The sequence below is a fragment of the Glycine max genome, chromosome 3 (assembly GCF_000004515.6).
Source record: "Glycine max cultivar Williams 82 chromosome 3, Glycine_max_v4.0, whole genome shotgun sequence".
Classification (NCBI taxonomy): domain Eukaryota; kingdom Viridiplantae; phylum Streptophyta; class Magnoliopsida; order Fabales; family Fabaceae; genus Glycine; species Glycine max.
Window position 1 is genome coordinate 262,767 of NC_016090.4, and position 16,351 is coordinate 279,117.

Here is a 16,351-nt window from a genome sequence, read left to right on the forward strand (position 1 = left end):
GTATTGACTTGTTCAATGGTGCACTCATAGTCAAGTTGTTTAGCTCACTTTTAGTAGACCCTATAATGTCACATGAAATTTAAGAATTTTAATGATTTTTTTTTCTTCACTAGGACAATATATACAATGGGTCCTATAATTTTCTCACAATTCGTAAGAACAGTTTAAGAAGTTTATATATATATATATATATATATAAACAACTGTTGTTATATAAAATTAGTCAAATGAATTGCTACAATGGTAAAATTGCATAAGAATTCTTGATTCTTGGTAAAAAATACATTTCTAAATCTCTTGAAGTTAGTAAATTAATCTATATGAATAATAACGCTTAAGCATATTTTTAAATACATCTAAATATGATTAAATTTGATTTTTGTTATTCCATTTTTTTTGTTAATTTTACTTGTAAAATTTAAATTTTTTAAAACGGTTCTGTCATTATTTAGTGACATAAATCTAAACATACTATATTAGTTACCATGTTGAGCTGCAGTGGTCTCATACATTGCGTGAGAGGAATCAAATGATAGATACTCTTGCTAACTAATTTTGGTTTATCTTTAGACAGACGTTTGGAAGTTTTTGATGCTATTCCTTCCTTTAATATAAACTATTTTCGTAAAGGAGATATAAACTATTCTTAAAAAGTATAATTAATAAGAAATATTATATATATACTAGTGCAAACTTTGTCTATTACAAATTTTATCAAAATTTATCAATAATAAAAAAGTAATCAAATTATTCATATTTTAATATATTTTAAAAAATTTAAATTACTTCCAAATTTGATGAAAGAGGTACTAAATAATTTTCAACTAATATAAATATATGATTTAAGTGAACGTAACCTCTAATCCAAACGTTGAATTTTAATAAAAAGTTATTCAATTAAAAATTATTAATCCATTTGTAATCCTCTGAAGTTACGTGTATCATATATTATATTGGGATGAGTGCAATTATCGTTGAACGTAACTAACCCATCCACCCCATTGTCCATTTCTTTCGCTTTTGGTTTTGGATTTGGTTGATTTTCTCTTCTCCCACGTATCAACCACTAAAGCCATTGTTTTTGGCCTCCATTTTCATTTTCCTAATCTGAGTTTTCGTTCTTCAGCATAGCATGCATGCATATTACACTTAGCTAAACTTTTCATTTGATCCACATAGTGCCTCAAATATTCTATATATTTGAATATCAGTGTTGTTGTTAACTGGATCAATAAAACAGGATTTCCTTTTTTTTTTTTCTTTTTTTGTTGATTGAGATCTTTCTCTATTGAAGTGAAAGAGTTCAGCACATGACTATGAGGACAAAGCAAAGTTGTTTTTGGTGTTTGTGGATTTTGCTTTGTGGGTCTTGTGTGGGGAGGTTTGTGGTGGAGAAGAACAATTTGAAAATCACTTCTCCAAAATCATTGAGAGGTATATATGAATGTGCCATTGGAAATTTTGGGGTCCCCAAGTATGGTGGAACCATGATTGGCTCTGTGGTGTACCCCAAGTCCAATCAGAATGGATGTAGAAACTTTGATGCCTCGTTGAGTTCCAAGCCTGGAACCTTCCCCACCTTTGTTCTTGTTGATCGGGGAGGTTAGCTACCATTTCATCATTTCAATACTCTTCAGTTTTCAAATATGCTAATCATGGTTTTAAATTGCGGTTGAGGTCGCAGTTCCAGTCACATTGTGGTGAGCCAGAAAACCTTTACAGTGCAGAAAAATACGGCTGATGCAGTCACAATTGTGATAGTAATGTGATTGTGGAGTGTCAAAATACCTTGATGTTGCGGCTGTAATTTAAAACCATGATGCCAACAAAGGAAAAAAGAAGTACATGATAAAACCTAGATGTAGTTTTAAAGTATTTTTAATAATGTTCTCTTATCAGAATTAGAGTTTAACATCAATAACTTATATTGATATGTAAGGTAAACCTTTATTACCTAATTTAACCATGAGAAATTCCAATTGTAATTAGATAATTGCACTAAAAGAATATAAGGAACTAGATCTAAGTTTTGTTCAGAGGTACCTTTTATTCATGTGGTGATTGGTGCCTTTTATTCATCATATTATCATGTGGTGATTGGAAAATTTTGATACCTTTTATTCATCATATTATCATGTGGTGATTGGTGCCAATTTTTTTTATATCATTGGTTGCTAGAAGCATTCCAATAATATGGCTCAAGTATGTAAAATTTCTTTTTGCCATTTTGGTAGATTGCTACTTCACTCTAAAGGCGTGGAATGCACAGAAAGGTGGAGCAGCAGCTATTCTTGTTGCAGATAACAGGATAGAACCATTGATCACAATGGACACTCCTGAAGAAGGGAATGGTGCCAAAGATGATGATTATATTGAGAAGATCAACATTCCTTCTGCTCTTATCAGCAAATCACTGGGGGATAACATCAAGCAGGCTCTCTCTAGTGGGGCTATGGTTAATGTAAATCTTGATTGGAGAGAGGCTCTTCCACACCCAGATGAGAGAGTTGAGTATGAGTTTTGGACAAGCAGCAATGATGAGTGTGGACCAAAGTGTGAAAGTGAAATTAACTTTGTCAAGAGTTTTAAAGGTGCAGCTCAATTACTTGAGCAGAAAGGGTTTGCAAAGTTCACCCCTCACTATATAACTTGGTATTGCCCAGAAGCATTCTTATTAAGCCAACAGTGCAAATCCCAGTGCATAAATAATGGGAGGTACTGTGCACCAGATCCCGAGCTAGATTTCAAAAGAGGGTACAATGGTAGAGATGTTGTTATCCAAAACTTACGTCAAGCATGCTTCTTTAAAGTGGCAAATGAAAGTAGAAAGCCTTGGCAATGGTGGGACTACGTGACCGACTTTTCCATCCGCTGCCCAATGAGAGAGAATAAGTACACTGAAGAATGCTCAGATCAAGTTATTAAATCTCTTGGTATGTTGGATACTGCATGTTTCTCTGAACATACATTGCAGTGGGCTTGTGTTTCTCTTTTCTGTTTGATCTTCAGTGTATGGCAAAACTGTACCAATCTATCTAATAAGAAAAATCATAAAATGCTTTTTCTTTGGCACAATATAATAATGTAACTATTGATTTTAGTTCTCTTGTCATTGCTTTAAGAAGTTTCATGGTTTTTTCAAAAGCTGGAGCTTTTGTGTATATGTGTAACAAAACCAAATTTGTATCTTCATTATACAAATATAACTGCCATTATCCTCAACATCAACATAAAAATCAAGTCATAGTTATAATGTTCTTTATCTTGTGGCATAAATTTAAGTAAGCTCATTTGTTATCTCAAATTTGCTGGAGGAAGTGTTGTTACATTATTCTAAGTTGGTCTATGCTGCTTGCTTGTTCACTCTTTCCTCGCATACTTTGCAGGTGTTGATTTGAAGAAAGTTAAAGACTGTGTTGGAGATCCTAGTGCAAATGCCGGAAACGCTGTTCTTAATGCTGAACAGGATGCACAGGTTGGTCTTTAGAGGAGGAGAACTTCTGAAATCTGATGGCATTCTTCTAGGATTATCCTTGTTCTCTAATTAGGCCATTCTGTTGGTTTCTGACTTTGGTTTCAGATTGGCAACGACGATCGTGGGGATGTTACTATACTACCTACTCTTATTATAAACAACAGACAATATAGAGGTCTGAGACAAAGTTTCTGGACATCTTGTTGGTTTTTAAACTTTGTTCTGCTGTATAATTTTATTTTATTTTTAACCGCTTTTAGGTAAGCTGTCAAGAGCAGCAGTACTCAAGGCAATCTGTTCAGGTTTCCAAGAGACCACTGAGCCATCAATTTGTTTAACTCCAGGTTCTTTTTTCATTTCTTGTTTTCTCTCCCTACCTCTCAAACATCCTAGGAAAATCTTGTCTACCTCCTTAGTTACTTATGTGCCTTTTACAAGCAACTCATCTTTCACCTGGAAATGTGTAATTTTTTTATGATCGGCAAATTTTAATTGTCAGTTTGTTAGTTTTTGTCACCAGGAGGGATCGAACCCACGACCTTCCTCTCCTTCTTTACTACTCAACCAATCTTATATCTCCACTTGGCAATGTGTAATGTGTGTTGTCATTTGCTATTTTGGATAAAAGAATTGATATCAGGTACCATTGATTATATTCTTTGCAGACATGGAAACAAATGAGTGTTTGCAAAACAATGGTGGTTGTTGGCAGGACAAAGCTTCTAACATTACTGCATGCAGGGTATTTGGTTAATTGTCAGCCATATTTTTGTGAAATGTTTACATTACTATAATACATGTGGGGTCAGGCTCTTATGGTTTCAATTGTTTTCCTAATCATAGGACACTTTCAGAGGAAGAGTATGTGAATGCCCTATTATACAAAATGTGCAGTTTGTTGGTGATGGATACACCCACTGTGAAGGTAAATTACTTTCTATAAATTAGATAATCTGCTTCATCTAATAATCTTCATGCTATAAAATATCAAAATATAAATTCAACTTTACGTATTTTGAATTTCTAAGCAGCTACGGGCACTTTGAGGTGTGCAATCAACAATGGAGGTTGTTGGAAGGAAACTCGAGGTAGCAGGTCCTACTCTGCTTGTATTGTAAGTAATCCTTTGCATCCTCTTTTACATGATCTTTCTTGTATGCTCTTTTTCTTTTTATTTTAATGCTGATATATATTTTCTTATTTCTTACATGATTATGCAGGATGGCCACACGAAAGGTTGCAAGTGTCCACCTGGATTTAGGGGTGATGGTGCCAACTCCTGTGAAGGTACTTTGACATCCAAAATTTGTTTGAACTGTTCTAATATAAATAATTCTAAAGAGAAAAAAGGTTAAACTTTATCATGTATGATAAGTTTGTTGACTTTTAAAATAATTATCTTAAAGTAATTCAAACGATAATTTGTGATTAGATGACGGTGTAAGACTGTTTTACATTGTCAGTGCATAGACATTATACTAATTCTAAATCTTCCTATAAAACTTCCAATTTTATTAGATAAAGAAGGTATTGAATAGTTGAATGTTGTTTCTTTCTTTTCACTTAATATTTTATTTGGTATTAGGAGAATCAATAGGTTAGTGTAAAAGGATATAAGTATAGCATTACACTTCTAGTACCTACCCTTTGAAAGACAAATACATCAGAGAAATTTACTTATCTTGATGAACTTTTTCAGAATGCTTGAATGTGATCCTACAGTTAGCTATTCTGCAAATCTGACAAGATTTTTTCGCTTAATATTTCTCATTTTGATTATGTTGTAGACGTGGATGAGTGCAAAGAGAAATTGGCGTGCCAGTGCCCAGAGTGCCAATGCAAAAATACCTGGGGAAGTTATGAATGCTCATGTAGTGATGGTTTGTTCTACGCACGAGAAAATGACATGTGTATTGGTGAGGGTTATTGTTTTTTGAAGTTTTCTAATTCTTTTTGTATGCCACTTTTTAAGACTGCCTTACTGCATTAGCAGATTTTGTGTACTCATTAAAGTTTGATAGATTATTCTTCATGGAAAACATGACTTTGCACTTGTCACTCGATTGTGCTCACTTTGGCATTTCATCTCTATTTATCCTATATGTAGTCTCTTAAGATTTCTAAATTTTATGTTGTCCTTTTTTTTGTTAGATTTTTTGTTAGCAGGAGGGATTGAACCCGCCACCTTTCCCTTCTTTTTCCCTGCTTCTTAACCACTCAACCAACCTTAGATCTCCGCATTCTGTCCTTTCTAACTGTCTATGTTGATATTCTTTGCATAACTGTTGAGTGTATTAAAAAAACAATTTATCCAAATTTCACACGTTACATCTTACAAATATGCAGGTAAATATGCTGCTTCGATGGCTGGTGGGGGCATTGTTTGGCTGGTTATTCTGGTTTTGGGTATTGCTGGTACCGGGGTATATGCATTTTACAAGTACAGAATCCAGGTATAATTCTTGCTGATTTGATTGTCCTTCAACAATGTGGCTTTGACAAAAAAATTCATTAAGGCAGATAGCTAAAAACTATTATGTTAATTTGAATAATTTCAATATTTATAGTCTTCAAAAATATAAAAATCCCTTTTTCCCAAAGTTGAAGTGAAGTAGCAAGCTGATGCAGCACTCACTAAGTGGTATATAAGGATTTTTTCCAAGAAGGGTGTACAATGAATGAACAAGATGCAGGCCACCAAGGGTCAGGTGGCATCAAGTTTAAGTGTCTGAACAAGCACTACAAAGAAGTTTAAGTGAAGCACATACGAAATAGTGTCTCAAGATAACTGTCTGAAGCTTTATATAAGAATTAATGAAGTCATACAATAACTTTAGCTCTAGGAAATGTAATTACATTTTATTAAATCATCTTTTCATTTCATTAATACTTTCTCATACCATTTAGTGAGCACACTGAAGAATAATAATATAATTTACAAAACAATTAATAATATTTTAAAAGCAATAACCTACTTAAATTTGGTTAAAACTAAGACTTCTAAGTAACATATATTTTTAGAACAGATGAAGTACATGTGTTATGTTCTCCTGATTTGCAATTTGGTTAAATGACAATCAGTTTTTTTTGTCTTTTTGCCCCCTGATATTATAGTTATTATACAAAGGTACAATTTGATCATTGACATCCTAAACTCGTTTAATTAAAAGAGAATATTTTCTGCAGAGATATATGGACTCTGAGATAAGGGCAATTATGGCCCAATACATGCCATTGGATAATCAACCAGAGATTTCTAGTCAAGCTCATGAAGGTGTCTAGAAGTTCTGGGAATGCCATTTCTATTCAATGATGAGTTAGATATATCATATGGGACATCCTCTACAGTTGTTTAGTTATTGACATGGAGACAAGCTGTTTAAAAGGAGGCACCTAGCATCAGGCTTAGTTAGTATCATCCTTACCCCTCATGTCTTTTTCTTTCCATTTCTTTTCCTTATTTTGTTCTCCTTTTCTTCCCTCAAAGTGGATGGTTTTCTTTTTGTGAGGAAGTATCACTCAGAGTGGAAGTCATGTCCTCTTATTAATTTAGGCTACTTGAAGTTGGCACCATATTTCTATTCAACTGGGATGCTAGATATGGCATAGAAAGAGACATTTTTTTTGGTAGAGACTAACAATTTTGCATGCTTTTTATTTTTTATTTTTTATACCAGTTTGTAAATGTTATGAATAATAATATCTTTAGGTTGTCAATGCTGATGGACCTATTAAACTTAAACTTTGAACAAAGCTCTTGCCTGTTAATGGAAATTGTAATCTATCAGGTTAGTTTCAAGAGCATAGGTAAATCTAACTACCGATAGAGATAAATGCTTTGTATCAGTATCGTTATAAATAGGCTACAATTGATGCAAATATTGTAAAACAAGGGGTGTACTAGTAGTGAATAATTCCTGCAACTGTAACAAACATAGGTTGCCAAACACAAGAATCTGATACAACAGCAGCATTAAACTGCACACCAATTGAAAATTTTCCACAAGGCACAAACAAATAATGTGTGATAGACGAAACCAAACAAAAAATTAGAGGAGCTGGAACCGTGGATGATAAACATGGGAAGTTACAGCCATGGGAGAGATGGCTATTTTTTGTTCAAACCATCAAGAATTGTGTTCATGACTTTGGAGCCTCTCAACAACATGATTCATGCTGGGTCTCATGTCTTTCTTTTCCTCTACACATTCCAAAGCCACGGTTGCCAATATCTCCATTTTATTCATGTCATAGACCAAACCAACCAAAAAATAAGAGGAACATGAACCATTGATGATAAACAAGGGAAGTCACAAACACGGGACATATGACTACTCTTTGTTCAAACCATCAAGAATCATGTTCATGACTTTGGAGCCTCTCAGCAACATGACTCATGCTAGGTCTCACGTCTTTCTCTTCCTCTACACATTCCAAAGCCATCGTTGCCAACATCTCCATCTTATTCATGTCATAGTCTGATCCCAAAGCAGGGTCAACGATTTGATCCACCCAAGATGATCCCATTTCTGATCCTTTCTTCCTTTTCTCCCTCACCCATGTCACCAACCTCCCATGATGAGGCGACTTTGCTTCTAATTCTGTGATTTGGACACCTGTTGTTGGGCTCCTTCCTGTTATCATCTCCAACACAACAATTCCATAGCTGTAAACATCCACCTTGGAAGTGATTGGCAAGTTGAAAACCCATTCCGGTGCCATGTAACCTCTTGTTCCTCTTATCCTTGAGAAGGTTGAATTGTCGAGGTTGTTCCGGTTAAGTAGCTTAGACAAGCCAAAATCTGCTACCTTGGGTTGGTAATCAGAGTCCAGAAGTATATTTTGTGGCTTAATATCACAATGCAAAACCCATTCCAAGCATTCTTCATGCAAGTAAGCCAGACCCCTTGCTGTTCCCAGAGCAATGTTATACCTCTTATTCCAGTCAAGTACATTTGAACTCGATGAAAGGTTCTGAGCTAAAGAACCATTCTCCATGTACTCATAAACCAACAATCTATACTTTCCCTCTGCACAATACCCCAACATGCCAATTAAGTTCATGTGATTAAGCCTTCCAATTATGCTTACTTCAGCCAGGAACTCACTTTCTCCTTGGTTCACAACTTCATGTAGTCGCTTTATCGCCACAACTTGATCGTCAGACAAGACACCCTTATACACAATACCTCCAGCACCCCTTCCAATCTCTTGAGAGAAACCTTTGGTGGCTTGTTTCAGTTCAGAATAACTGAATTTCCTAAACCCTGTTTCAGCTGCAAGAACATAGGCTTGTTTGTCAGCATTATTCCTAAACAAGAAACACCACACCAAAAAGAAGCACACGATCTCAATTCCTCCCAAGGCAGTTGCAAACCACAGCATGAACTTCACCGATCCATTTTCTTTTTCTTCCACATACGGTCTCTCTAGTTCTTTCGCTCCTCCACTATTTCCCTCACAAACCAAGCCATTGTCATTATTTAGGATGGCCTTCTCATCATAGTCATGAGACAAAGGAAGTCGCAGGCTGAATGATCCCTTAAAACCAGGTGAATGATGGCCATTTAGCAACTGTGTCTTCAGGTAGCACTGACTAGTAGAGTCACTTTTCTCTGAGAAGCTGTGTTGAAACCCTTTGCATTCGCACAACTCCAAGCACAGATTCACACATTGTTCGTACGTGTGGTTTGGATAATAGCCATAGTCGTATCCGTAAAAATCAAATTCAGGTAAGCGTAGGAAGTGAGACTCTTTCTCAGTGTTGTTGCACCAAAGCTGGAAACTTGATTCACAACCTTGAGACCAGTCTTGACTATCAACCCATCTATATCCTGTTTCCATAATTTTCTCGTTATGTACTTGTAGAAGAAGAAATAATAAGCATTTATACAAAAAAGAAGCTAAAATAAATTACGATTCTTTCATGTGTGCGTGTGTGTTTCTTTTTTTATAATTCAGGATATCTTTGACTAGATCTCTCCCGATTTATGTTTTTTCATAGAGTTTATATTTCACCCATCAACAACTCTTATATTTTTCTCTCTCTCTAGGTGTCAAATAGCTTTTGGGTGTCTTTTCCTTTTTCATATACACAACACACAACTCTGGCACTGGCAATTGAATCTCCTAACCATGTAATAGGCAAAGTTATCTGACTATCAACTATGCTAGTATGCTACACTATGATGGTTTCCATGTAAGTTAAAACGAACTTACGCACAAGCCACAATCAGTTTTAGTGATAATCTAATTGAGAAAGCATAAGTTAATTTTAACTCTCAGAAGCAAAATTTAATTAATTTAATCTTGTAATTTTTGTTCTAATACCTGGAAGGCAGGAACACGTTCTTCCAGTAGTTGGTTTATTACTGCAATAACTATTGGGTCCACAAATCCCGTGAATAAAACAAGGCTGTGGCCGGAATATTCCCGTCACCTTCCAATTATCTTCTCCGTCTCTGATGCTATACACCCTCGCATTTCCGTCGTGATCGAGGGTCAATCTTCGTCGAAGCACCACCGTTCCGCTATCAATTGTAGTGAAAGTGAAGTTATCAGAAGAAACCAGTTTGCCGAAATCGTCCAGCACAACAACCCTGCTATCATTGAAAGTGGATCTACCATTCCCATTACCGAAGTTATTGCTCTGAAGCCAAGCGTAAGGCCAGTAAACACTCGAAACTCGAGGACCCTGGTACATGAGACGCAGAACATTCTCGAAGTCGAAGAAGAGCTTGTAGTGACCGGAGGAATAGTTGGTCCCACTTCTCGATGAAACGAGGTTGGTGCTCTTGCTCAGAGGTTGGTTAGGAAGAAGCGTGTCCGTCGGAAAATCGAAGCTTTGCCACAAAACATGATCTTCGGAGTTGTCGAGGATTGCTATTAGTACGAGGTTGCCGGTGTCGTACAAATGTAACCGGGGGTTTTGTTTCGATGGGGTGGCGGTGTTTGTGGACCACACGATGAACTGACCGGCATCGGTTAGTTCGAGGTTACCGGTTCCGAGAAGGGAGAGCGTGGAGCGTTTTCCGTTTACCGGCTGGTCCCGGTTGGCCATCCAAACGACGGTACGAGGTGGCCGGGTGTACCATATTGCGAAGCAGAAAGCGTTTTCACCGACGGGGTAAAAACCTGCGGTGAATGTGGCATTGGGTGATGAAACTATGACGTCTTCATTGTGGTTCTCAACGGAGAGGGAGAAGGAATGTGAATGGTGAAAATTCTGGAGGAGAATCAGAGATAGTAGTAGTTGTGATAATGGTGAAGTGGCCATTCGCAATTTCTGCATCTCTTCATTGTCTTCAAAAGTATTTAAAACGATAAATAAATAAATAAATAAAAGTTTTTTCTTGCATGGGCCTCAGCAGTCAATGCTGAATTGGTAATGATGTCATGAGAGTGACTGGTGTCTTCGATCATCCATTTTTGCGGTGAATCTAGTTTAGTTTTGAATTATTGAAAAGCAGAAGATTCAAAGAGCTTCATTTTTTTGTATTGAATTTTCTTCCTTTTTGAGAAAAAGGAACATTCTTCCTTGAAACTTAATAATTCTATAAAAAAAATGCCTTTTAAAATATTGAAAATGGTGGAAACAAAAGGAAAGTGTGGGAGAAAAGATTCTGATGATAAATATTAACAATGTAATTTTTGATATATTTTATTATGAGTTTAAGAGTAATATACTAATACTAAAATACAGTAAAAAAAATAATTCATATTGTTATTTAATGTCTCTTAAGATAAATTTATAAAAATTAATAAATTTATCATACAGTAAGTATTTTACATTATTAGATAGAAAGTTATAAACATAAATTTAAGATAAATGTACATTTATAGAAGTATCATCACTTTTATTTTAACTTTTTATTCATTGAATTTATATAAAATTATACATGTGATATTTTTCGATTTAAATTCAAATATAAGGGAAATGACAATAATTCTCGTCAATGGTTGTAGAAAGTTTCCAATCATGAATTGTCTCAAATCATACTAGTTATTATTTATTAAGATGTCTTTTCAAATGCACCTAACTTAGTACTCTGCATTTGCAACCATAGGCCCTTCTTTTCAAAGGGTCTGAATAGGTCAACATAACTTCATAAGTAACGGAGATGAAAAGTATTTTTTTTTTTAAAAAGTCACAACCCACTATTTTATTTCTTTTACTAACAGTTATCCGCGCATGAGTCGATTAAAAAGTAAAATATTCTTAAAAATATAAAAAAAATTGTATTATTTTTTTTTCAAACTACTTTTTTTGAATAAAATAAGTTGTATCATCTCCATTATTAAAAAAAATACATCTTCATTTCTATTATTCTTCCCTCACACATTGACTGCGTATATACAATTCTTTTTTTTTTCAGTTTTTACATTCAATAATAATTTTTTTAAAATTCTCAATTTTATTCCTATTTAAGCGACATGTCAATAATATTAGATGTTAATTTTGAATTTTTTTACCAGTCTATTCTTTTGTATTTTTTCAAATTTTTTTATTTTATTTATATTTATACAACATGTCAATGATATATGATGGTCATTTTAGACTTTTCAGTAACCTATTCTTTTATATATAGTGATAGATAGATAGCAACTGGCCAGCAATTATGAGCATGTAATTTACTCATGAAAATCGAATAACCTTATTCAGAGGTCAGCCATAACGTATCTATGTTTTTCCATATAGAAATTTCATCCTACTGTCTACAAAACAGTTATCACCGTCAAACCGTAACAACCCAGCTGAAAAATAAATAAATAAATAAATAACTACACTAAATTTGGTCGGGGTGATATTTTTTATGTAAGAATTAAATAGTCAAAATTTTTTATGAGTAGTACTTTATATGATATAATTGGTCCTCGTCATCAAAAGAGTAGAGCAGTAACATTAGAAAGTTTTATAATGTTTACAAATTATCAATGGAAAGAAAATAGTAATTTCAAATAAAGTAAAATGATAAAAAAAACACACAAAATATCAATTAAATTGGGAGTTACATAGGGGAAATCAGTTGAAAAGTCATAGACTTTTTTTTTACCAAAAGGGGTATTTTTTTAGTTTTTTTTTAAATGGGATTATTTTTAAATTATTTAGCTAAAGGGAATAAGTCATGTTATAACTCAGGTAGAAGTTGTAACATCTGTTACGACTTTGATTTTTTTATTTTATTTTTTCAACCAAAATTGTAAAATTATTTATAACTTCAATGTAATTTTTTTTATTTTACGACTTTGAAGTTGTTACTTTTTTTAAAAAAAAAAATTAAAGTTGTAAAATTGTTTACGATTTTAATGTAATTTTTTTTACAAAAGTTTTTTTTTGGTATTACAACTTCAAAGTCGTAATACTTATTTTTTAATTTGGAAGTCGTGAGCTTGGCTACGACTTCATTGTGCCCTTTTTCAAATTTTATGATATTATATATTATTTTATAATATTAAAAAAAATTAGACATTTTTTTATTGTATTTTGTTTTGTTTTCAATTTTTTTAATTGCTAAAAAAATTTATTTATTTAATAATTAAATAAATAAATTTAATTTTACTTATTATTAATTTTATTTAATATGTTGTATATTTTTAAGTTTTTTTAATATGTTATATATTTTTGTAATATTTTATTATTTAAAATATATTATTTATTTTTTGTTGGACAAGTGGCCTCAAAAATATTAAGAAAGGGGGGGACTGAATTAAGATTTCGTTGATTATTCCTAATTGAAAATTTCCCTTTCTTAATTATTCCCTAGATTCAATTATTTTTTTATTAACAAATTACTGAAATAATAGATGAAGGAAAGTAACTTAAGGGAATGTAAAGACAACAGAAAGTAAAAGAGATAAGGGAAGAGAGAATGCAAAATCGGATTTATATTGGTTCAGTCACAACCCGTGACTACGTCTAGTCTCTAAACAACCCGCTTGAGATTTCCACTAACCTTGTAAAATCCTCTACAAGCAATGAACCACAAAAGAATCTCCTCCTTTGCCTTTGTGTTCAGTGATTACAACTAAGAAGTTATTCTCACTTCTTGCAATGAACCCAAAATCGATTAGTCTTTTGAGTCCAATGATAATAACCAAGAAGTTATACCCACTTCTTACAATGAACCCAAAAGCGGTTAGTCTTTTGAGTCTATTGATCAACCAAGAAGCAAATCCACTTCTTGCAATGAACCAAAAAGTGGTTAGTCCTTTGAGTCCAGTGTTTAAGAAGCACATCCTATTTCTTGCAATGAACCCAAAAACAGTTAATCTTTTGAGTCTAGTGATTGCAAGAAGACCTTCTCTTGAAAACAGTCACCAAGAGTTGGTCTCTTGAAAAACTTTTTGTAAGAATGAAGGAGAGAAAGAAAATAGAATAGAAGAGCACAAGTTTTTGTCCTTAGAACTTTCCTTGACAAAGAAAATGTTTGAACAAAAACTTAGAGAAAGATGTTGAAAATGATTGAATGAATTAGTGTTGATCAGTTCTTTTTTTTTAAAATTCACGTCATGGTCACATATTTATAGTCATTTATGGCTCTTGAAGAAATCATTTTAAAAGTTGTGACTCTTGACAATTTCTTCAAAACTAGTCACTTTAAGAGTTGTGACTTTCTTTTAAAACTAGTTACTTTAAAAGATGTGACTCTTCTTCAAAACTAGTCACTTTAAAAATTGTGACTCTTGACAATATATTTTTCAAAATCAATCACTAGTAATCGATTACCATTATGGTGTAATTGATTACACATCAATAGTTGTGACTCTTCATGTTTAGATTTAAAAACTAACGTTTAGAAATACTGATAATCGATTACAAATGTTGTGTAATCGATTACACAAGTTTGAAAATATTTTATCACAAGTTGTAACTCTTGAAATTTGAAACTCAATGTTTAAAAGTACTGGTAATCGATTACAATGTTGTGTAATTGATTACACAAGTTTGAAAATGTTTTTAAACGTTACAAATCAATGGTAATCGATTACTGGTTCATGGTAATCGATTACTTCTTTGAAAATTAGTTTGAAAAGAATGTTGACTACTGATAATCGATTACTGTCTTTTGGTAATCGATTACCAGAGACTAAAAACTCTGGTAAAAGATTTTTCTTTGAAAAAATTCTTTTAGACAAATTGTGTTATTCATTCTTTTCACTTTGAAAAACTCTTTTTAACTTACTCTGATACTTTTCTTGAGGTTCTTGCATATCTTGAGTTTTTTCTTGAATCTTCACTTGAATCTTGATTCTTGATTGAACGACTCTTTGATTCTTGAAACTTACTTGAATCTTGATTCTTGATTTGAGTCTTTGACATCATCAAAATAAGCTTGAAAGCTTTGCGTCTACATTTTTAATATTATTTTATTTATATATTTTGTCTATTTAAAATTTAGATAATCTTTTATTTAAGATGTTATAACTTATTAACACATTAAACCCTAAAATAATAATATGAGCTACAATATTCTAATATATAATATGTAATGTTATAAAATTTGAAAAAAAGGAATATTTTACATAAAAGGGGTATTTTTTTTTCTAAATGGGATTATTTTTTAATTATTTATCTAAAAGAGATAAGTTGTAACAAGTGTTAAGACAAAAATATTTAAATAAAATAATATTAAAAAGATATAATATATTTTAAATAATTAAAAATTTCAACAATAAATAACATATTAAATAAAGACATAAAAAATATACAACATATTAAATTAAATTAATAATAAGTAAAATTAAAATTATTTATTTAATAATTAAATAAATAATTTTTTTAGATATTTTAAAAAAATTGAAAACAAAACAAAATAAAATAAAAATATGTCTAAAAAATTCTTAATATTATAAAAATATATAATATCATAAAATTTAAAAAAGGTACAATATGAAGTCGTAATCAAGCTCACGACTTCACCTTCATGCACTTTCAAATTAAAAAATATTATGATTTTGAAGTCATAATTCTAAAAAAAAACTTTTCAAAAATAAAAAAGATTACGTTGAAGTCGTAAATAATTTTACGACTTTAGTTAAAAAAAATTAAAGTCGTAACAGATATTACAACTTCGAACTTAGAAGTCGTACACCATTTAGATAAATAATTAAAAAATAAACCCCATTTGAAAAAAATATCCCTTTTGGCTAAAAAAAAAGCCAAAGTCATAAGCAAAAGGATGAAACCTTCGGCAGTGCACACTTGTTACAGCAAACTCTATAGTACAAATAGGAAATGAAAAAAACGGCAGAGAGGCATGAATACAAAACCTTTTCCGGCAAGCTCTTTTCCCTTTCCCTCACTTTGTTCGTCATTTTTGATGAAAGACCAAGATTCAGGAGGAAGATTGTAGTGTGAAGAAGAATAAGAAAATAAAGAAGAAGCTTCTAAACTATTGAGCGGGAAAAGGAAAAGAATCAAAACATTCCTTCTTATGTAAACCCGCTGACAAAGAAGCCAAGTCTGTCACACAAAAATGTTTCGTATAAAAGGAACAGAAACGATTTTTTTTACCCAATTATCATTTTTTATTTTTTTAGATTCTTAACATAAGTATTCTCATTGATTAACTATTTGTAATCAACCTGAACATACTTACATGTTATAATTGCATGTGAACATGAAATGTGTAGTTTTTGTAATTTATCATAATCATATTACCATTTAGAAATGTTTAAAATTAATTTTTCTGGGAGACATCGTTGTCTTGGATTTATCGATTCTTCTACTAAGAAAATAATACTTTGTTTATCAAACTCAATTACACACATGAATTTAACCTTTTTTTCTTTGACCTCAATGATGTTATCAACATTGTTTGTCAATTCTTTACTTGATGTCATCATTGCTATGACTTTCCTGCCTCTTTTAACAAA

At 32.4% G+C, this 16,351-nt stretch overlaps 2 protein-coding genes across 2 annotated transcripts; one reads left to right on the forward strand and one right to left on the reverse strand.

The window, feature by feature from the left end:
* Positions 1–999: 999 nt before the first annotated feature.
* LOC100807869 (vacuolar-sorting receptor 1) lies at positions 1,000–7,788 on the forward strand. Its single transcript, XM_003521804.4, has 12 exons — positions 1,000–1,602; positions 2,235–2,933; positions 3,387–3,475; positions 3,581–3,650; positions 3,736–3,819; positions 4,141–4,217; positions 4,319–4,400; positions 4,507–4,589; positions 4,696–4,762; positions 5,263–5,391; positions 5,822–5,928; positions 6,662–7,788. The coding sequence occupies exons 1-12, from the start codon at positions 1,311–1,313 to the stop codon at positions 6,755–6,757; spliced, it is 1,875 nt and encodes a 624-aa protein (XP_003521852.1). The 5' UTR covers positions 1,000–1,310; the 3' UTR covers positions 6,758–7,788.
* LOC100808408 (putative receptor protein kinase ZmPK1) lies at positions 7,357–10,794 on the reverse strand. The gene is made up of 2 exons (XM_003521805.5): positions 9,806–10,794; positions 7,357–9,309 (listed from the first exon to the last, which is right to left on the reverse strand). Exons 1-2 carry the CDS (start codon positions 10,764–10,766, stop codon positions 7,826–7,828), a joined length of 2,445 nt encoding a protein of 814 aa, XP_003521853.2. The 5' UTR covers positions 10,767–10,794; the 3' UTR covers positions 7,357–7,825.
* Positions 10,795–16,351: the final 5,557 nt, after the last annotated feature.